Below are 7931 nucleotides of genomic sequence, written 5' to 3' on the forward strand. Positions count from 1 at the left end.
CAGTGATGTTTTGGGGCTGTCGTCGAGCAACACGGACTTTCAACTCCCTCCACAGATTTTCTATGGGGTTGAGGTCTGGAGACTGTCTAGGCCACTCCAGGACTTTCAAATGCTTCTTACGGAGCCACTCCTTCGTTGCCCAGGCGGTGTGTTTGGGATCATTGTCATGCTGGAAGACCCAGCCACATTTTATCTTCAAAGCTCTCACTGATGGAAGGAGGTTTTGGCTCAAAATCTCACGATACATGGCCCCATTCATCCTTTCCTTAACACGGATCAGTCGGCCTGTCCCCTTAGCAGAAAAACAGCCCCAAAGCATGATGTTTCCACATGCTTCACAGTAGGTATGGTTCTTGGGATGCAACTCAGTATTCTTCTTCCTCCAAACACGACGAGTTGAGTTTATACCAAAAAGATCTATTTTGGTTTCATCTGACCACATGACATTCTCCCAATCCTCTGCTGTATCATCCATGTGCTCTCTGGCAAACTTCAGACGGGCCTAGACATGCACTGGCTTAAGCAGGGGGACACGTCTGGCACTGCAGGATTTGATTCCCTGTCGGCGTAGTGTGTTACTGATGGTAACCTTTGTTACTTTGGTGCCAGCTCTCTGCAGGTCATTCACCAGGACCCCCCTTGTGGTTCTGGGATTTTTGCTCACCGTTCTCATGATCATTTTGACCCCACGGGATGAGATCTTGCGTGGAGCCGCAGATCGAGGGAGATTATCAGTGGTCTTGTATGTCTTCCATTTTCTGATAATTGCTCCCACAGTTGATTTTTTCACCCCAAGCTGCTTGCCTATTGTAGATTCACTCTTCACAGTCTGGTGCAGGTCTACAATTCTTTTCCTGGTGTCCTTTGACAGCTCTTTGGTCTTGGCCATAGTGAAGTTTGGAGTCTGACTGTTTGAGGCTGTGGACAAGTGTCTTATACAGATAACGAGTTCAAACAGGTTTATTAATTAATACAGGTAACGAGTGGAGGACAGAAGAGCTTCTTAAAGAAGAAGTTACAGGTCTGTGAGAGCCAGAGATCTTCCTTGTTTGAAGTGACCAAATACTTATTTTCCACCATAATTTACAAATAAATTCTGTAAAATTCCTACAATGGTAATTCCTGGATTTTTTTTCACATTCTGTCTCTCACAGTTGAAGTGTACCTATGATGAAAAATACAGACCTCTGTCATCATTTTAAGTGGGAGAACTTGCACAATCGGTGGCTGACTAAATACTTTTTTGCCCCACTGTATATATATATATATATATATATATATATATATATATATATATATATATATATATATACATATATATATATATATATATATATATATATGTATGTGTGGGAAAAAAATCACAAGACTATTTCATCTCTACAGGCCTGTTTCATGAGGGGGGGTTCCCTCAATCATCAGGAGATTTTAATGGGAGCATTCACATACCATGGATTATATAGGGCACAGAGTGGGTGGGTACAGGCTGGTGTAGGGGCGTGGTGATTGGCTCATGTGTTACCTAGGAGGTGTTTCCGTCTGTGGCGGCATGCTGTTACAATTTCGCTGCGCTTGTTGAGGGATGACAGGTCTGGACGGTAAATAATAAACAGTTTTTCTTTCAAGCATAGGTTGCATCTTTTATTACCACTATTGTAAGGTGTGCTGGATGCAAGAATTTGCCATGTTATTGAATATTCAACATCATTGTCTTTGAGGTCCCTCAGTTAATCCTACATACTGAGGGAGAGTTCAAAACCAGATGGAACAATCACAAGGCTTCTTTCAGGAACCAAAACCTGCGGAATACCACAGAACTCAGCAAACACATTTGGGACCTCAAAGACAATAATGTTGAATATTCAATAACATGGCAAATTCTTGCATCCAGCACACCTTACAATGGTGGTAATAAAAGATGCAACCTATGCTTGAAAGAGAAACAGTTTATTATTTACCGTCCAGACCTGTCATCCCTCAACAAGCGCAGCGAAATTGTAACAGCATGCCGCCATAGACGGAAACACCTCCTAGGTAACACATGAGCCAATCACCACGCCCCTACGCCAGCCTGTACCCACCCACTCTGTGCCCTATATAAACCATGGTATGCGAATGCTCCCATTAAAATCTCCTGATGATTGAGGGTACCCCCCCTCATGAAACAGGCCTGTAGAGATGAAATAGTCTTGTGATTTTTTTCCCACACATACATATATATATATATATATATATATGTACATATGTATGTATATATATATATATATATATATATATATATATATATATATATATATATATATATATATATATATATATATATATATATAACAAACTACGTGCAAATTCATAGGCTCACACAATTTCAGTAAATAATTTAAATTTGGAACACAGCATCATAGTTTTCACAGCTTTTTGGTTGTTAGAGGTAGAGAGTGTTTTAACATGGAGTTCTAATTCTTATTTAAAGGCACAAAAAACAGGGCGGGTATTGAAAAACGTACATTTATGAATATAAAACTTAGCCAATGAGGTTGCAAAGGTAAAATTCCTTTTCCATTTTTTTTTTTTTTTTTTTTTTTCCTGACATATACGCAGAGCCTTCCCAAGCATAAGCGTACTAAGCGCTTGCTTAGGGCCCCGCGGCCACCAGGGGGCCCCCAAAACAATTAACAAAAAATTATTATTTTTTATTTTTTGCATGTACGAGTCTGACTGATGATTTCTAAATGATCAAAGATATATTATTGTACAAAAACACAATTTTAGGTCAACATTTTTGCACATTGCTGTTTCAGGTTTTTGTTACCAAAAATAATAAAGTGAATCAGAATCAGCTTTATTGTCCAGTTATGTTTAACACACATGGAATTTAACTTCAGTAGACTGCGCTCTCTTTGTACAAAGTAAACATTAAATATGAACAATTAACTAAAAATATAAACTAGTAATTAAAGACTAATATGTACAAGACTGATGAGACAAGATGACACTTTTACTGTAAATACAAAGCTTTATCACTTGGACTGTTCAACCCCAGGCCACTCTTGTAGCTGAATGTTTTCTACATTTTAAGATTAGGAACCATATGTGGCACTCTGGACATCATTCGTTCATTCATTGGTATTATTCTTAACTGGGCCACCCCCATATCTTTATAAATGACATGTCATTTGTAAAGACATGCCAGGCTGACAATAGGATAATGTAAACAACACTGCCAGAGCCGCAATGAGTTTATATATTATTTATATATTATTGGCAGAAATAGAGGGCCCCAAAATCAAATTTTGCTTAGGGCCCCATGGAGGCTTGGGCCGGCACTGCATATACGGACGGCTATGACAATGCCGCGGCAGAGCTATGACGTCGCGTTAAATGACTCAACGTCAAAGAAAACGTATTTTTTTTATTTCGAAACAAATGTGGGCACGGTACTTTTAAACGTTCAACCTGAGTAGATATTTAGGCCTCAAGAATGTAAACAAAAGGTTTTTTGTTTTTTTGGGCGGGGGTCTAATGATCGAATTGTTGAGCATGTGAACAGTGCGTGATCAGGGCGTTGATGTTTTGACGTCACTGCGAGACGGACCAATCAGTGCGTTGATGTTGTGACGTCACTTGCAAGACGGACCAATCGCCGGCGGCGTTTTCCCAGCCTATCAATGTACAGTTGATACTATGAGCCCCCGCCCTCTTGCCGCAGCGACTAAAGCAAAAGACGAATTACGGACTAAGAGTGGATATTTCCATATAAACGTCTGTTGGCGCTGTCTATTAGTCTCTCAGGAACAGGAAGACACGCCGCGGTGCTCGCACGTCTCCGGCGGTTTAATTTCACCTCCACACGAAGCTAGCTAGCTGGGAGAAGAGGAGCAGGTCGGCGCGCGGAGAGTGGGGGGGGGGGGATCTGCGGGCCCAACTGGCGTTCCAATCGGAGAAGACTCGCCCCACCGCCGGGTCCTCGTCGAGGTTTCGTCCGCCCTCCAACGTGTCGCCAAAACCTCCACGGGAAGACACGGGACAAGACGACCCCGCGTTTGCTCCTCTGCCGCAGCCCGGAGGTGTGCTGCCCGGCAGAGCATGCTAAATAATGAGCCAAAGGGACACACTGGTTCATTTGTTCGCTGGCGGGTAAGTTGCAACCGCCGCGTGCATGTCCACATCGGCGGCGTGACGGTTATTAACCACCTACGGAAATATTGTCGCCGATCTCATTTTATTACGATTTTTTTTTTTTGAGAACTGCGTGTTTATGCTACCATCGTGCACGTCACTGTCAAAGTCAACTTGACTTCCGGTCAATGTGTAGAATCTATTCACTTTATTTTACCTAACCTACATTTGTAAAATATGTTAACATTACGGATTATAATTAATTGCAGTCCCGGTTTTTGTATTTTATTTCAAATGGCTGCCACTTCTGAAGAAAATGGAAATATTGAAGCTTTTATTGTGAAGGGCAAATGGGGTTGTTACTGTTAGCTTACTTTATCGCTGCTTCCGTCACTTCCGTCATTCTGTCGTAACATCCGACATATGAACCTTTGAATAAAGTGAAATAGAAATGTCGATTTAATTTATATTTTTATTAATTATTTTCCAAAAATAACACCAGCCAAAACATATAACAGAGGAAAAACAAAACACACAAGACAAAGCAAATAAAACCAAACAAAACAAAACACCCCCCCACCCCACTCACACACACATTCACACATCCATTGAGAGAAGCTTACATGAACTAGAGAAAATCCAAAATGAAAATAATAATAACAACAACTGCTCCCCTCACCTCCCAGGGGGTGATCAAGCGGATGGGTCAAATGCAGAGGACTAGAGAAAATCCAAAATGAACATAAATTAAAAAAATAATAACAAAAAAAGATAAACAATAATTCATACATTAACCATCTGAACAAACCAGTCTATTGACTACACGAACAAGAGAAAATCCAAAATGAAAATAAATGAAAATAATAATAATTAAAAAAAAAAGTTAATAATAATAACAATAATTCATACATTAACCATCTGACCAAACCAGTCTATTGACTACATGAACTAGAGAAAATCCAAAATGAAAATAAATTAAAATAATAATAACAAAAAAAGATAATAATAACAATAACAATAATTCATACATTAACCATCTGAACAAACCAGTCTATTAACTACATGAACTAGGGAAAATCCAAAATGAAAATAATAATAACAAAAAAAGATAATAATAATAAAAATAATTCATACGTTCACCATCTTAACAAACCACTCTATTGACTACATGAACTAGAGAAAATCCAAGATTAAAATAAATTAAAATAATAATAACAAAAAAAAATCAATAATTCATACATTAACCATCTGAACAAACCAGTCTATTGACTACATGAACTAGAGAAAATCCAAAATGAAAATACATTTAAATAATAACAAAAAAGATAATAATAATAATAACAATAATTCATACATTAACCATCTGACCAAACCAGTCTATTGACTACATGAACTAGAGAAAATCCAAAATGAAAATAAATTGAAATAATAATAACAAAAAAAGATAGTAATAATAATAACAATAATTCATACATTAACCATCTGAACAAACCAGTCTATTGGCTACATGAACTACAGAAAATCCAAAATGAAAATACATTTAAATAATAATAACAAAAAAGATAAGCAACACTAAATTGGCCCTAGTGTGTGGATGTGAGTGTGAATGTTGTCTGTCTATCTGTGTTGGCCCTGCGATGAGGTGGCGACTTGTCCAGTGTGTACACCGCCTTCCGCCCGATTGTAGCTGAGATAGGCTCCAGCGCCCCCCGCGACCCCAAAGGGAATAAGCGGTAGAAAATGGATGGATGGATGGATGGATAATAATAAAAATAACAATAATTCATATATTAACCATCTGAACAAACCAGTCTATTGACTACATGAAATAGAGAAAATCCAAAATGAAAATAAATTAAAATAATAATCATTAAAAAAAAAGTTAATAATAATAACAATAATTCATACATTAACCATCTGACCAAACCAGTCTATTGACTACACGAACTAGAGAAAATCCAAAATGAACATAAATTAAAAAGATAATAATAATAACAATAATTCATACATTAACCATCTGAACAAACCAGTCTATTGACTACATGAACAAGAGAAAATCCAAAATGAAAATAAATTAAAATAATAATAATTAAAAAAAAAGTTAATAATAATAACAATAATTCATACATTAACCATCTGACCAAACCAGTCTATTGACTACACGAACGAGAGAAAATCCAAAATGAAAATAAATTAAAATAATAATAACAAAAAAAGATAATAATAACAATAACAATAATTCATACATTAACCATCTGAACAAACCAGTCTATTGACTACATGAACTAGAGAAAATCCAAGATTAAAATAAATTAAAATAATAATAACAAAAAAAAATCAATAATTCATACATTAACCATCTGACCAAACCAGTCTATTGACTACATGAACTAGAGAAAATCCAAAATGAAAATAAATTGAAATAATAATAACAAAAAAAGATAGTAATAATAATAACAATAATTCATATATTAACCATCTGAACAAACCAGTCTATTGGCTACATGAACCACAGAAAATCCAAAATGAAAATACATTTAAATAATAACAAAAAAGATAAGCAACACTAAATTGGCCCTAGTGTGTGGATGTGAGTGTGAATGTTGTCTATCTGTGTTGGCCCTGCGATGAGCTGGCGACTTGTCCAGGGTGTACACCGCCTTCCGCCCGATTGTAGCTGAGATAGGCTCCAGCGCCCCCCGCGACCCCAAAGGGAATAAGCGGTAGAAAATGGATGGATGGATGGATAATAATAATAATAACAATAATTCATACATTAACTATCTGAACAAACCAGTCTATTGACTACATGAACTAGAGAAAATCCAAAATGAAAAGAAATTAAAATAATAATAACAAAACAAAGATAATAATATTAATAACAATAATTCATACATTAACCATCTGAACAAACCAGTCTATTGACTACACGAACGAGAGAAAATCCAAAATGAAAAGAAATTAAAATAATAATAACAAAAAAAAGATAATATTAATAACAATAATTCATACATTAACTATCTGAACAAACCACTCTATTGACTACATGAAATAGAGAAAATCCAAAATGAAAATAAATTGAAATAATAATAATTTAAAAAAAAGTTAATAATAATAACAATAATTCATACATTAACCATCTGAACAAACCAGTCTATTGACTACATGAACTAGAGAAAATCCAAAATTAAAATAAATTGAAATAATAATAACAAAAAAAGATAATAATAATAACAATAATTCGTACATTAACCATCTGAACAAACCAGTCTATTAACTACATGAACTACAGAAAATCCAAAATGAAAATTAAATTTAAATAATAATAACAAAAAAGATAAGCAACACTAAATTGGCTCTAGTGTGTGGATGTGAGTGTGAATGTTGTCTGTCTATCTGTGTTGGCCCTGCGATGAGGTGGCGACTTGTCCAGGGTGTACCCCGCCTTCCGCCCGATTGTAGCTGAGATAGGCTCCAGCGCCCCCCGCGACCCCAAAGGGAATAAGCGGTAGAAAATGGATGGATGGATGGATAATAATAATAATAACAATAATTCATACATTAACTATCTGAACAAACCAGTCTATTGACTACATGAACTAGAGAAAATCCAAAATGAAAATAAATTAAAATAATAATAATTAAAAAAAAGATAATAATAATAACAATAATTCATACATTAACCATCTGACCAAACCAGTCTATTGACTTTCAATAATTCAACAATTTAACATTGTAACCCTAATTTTAACGCACGTAAGGCGTTTTTCAAGTGACACATCATTTGGGGTCTTGCAGCTGTATTCTGTAAAAGT

The 7931-nt window shown here is 36.1% G+C and overlaps 1 protein-coding gene across 1 annotated transcript in view; it reads left to right on the top strand.

Annotated features, from left to right (window-relative positions):
* The first annotated feature begins 3708 nt into the window (after window positions 1-3708).
* Window positions 3709-7931, top strand: part of LOC133589274 (solute carrier family 25 member 36-A-like) — a 94120-nt gene continuing 89897 nt past the window's right edge. The window contains exon 1 of the mRNA XM_061941895.1: window positions 3709-4134. Coding sequence (XP_061797879.1) covers window positions 4094-4134 — 41 coding nt within the window. The 5' untranslated portion in view covers window positions 3709-4093. The remainder of the gene's footprint in view (window positions 4135-7931) is intronic.

The sequence above is a fragment of the Nerophis lumbriciformis genome, linkage group LG03 (assembly GCF_033978685.3).
Source record: "Nerophis lumbriciformis linkage group LG03, RoL_Nlum_v2.1, whole genome shotgun sequence".
NCBI classification, from domain to species: Eukaryota; Metazoa; Chordata; class Actinopteri; order Syngnathiformes; family Syngnathidae; genus Nerophis; species Nerophis lumbriciformis.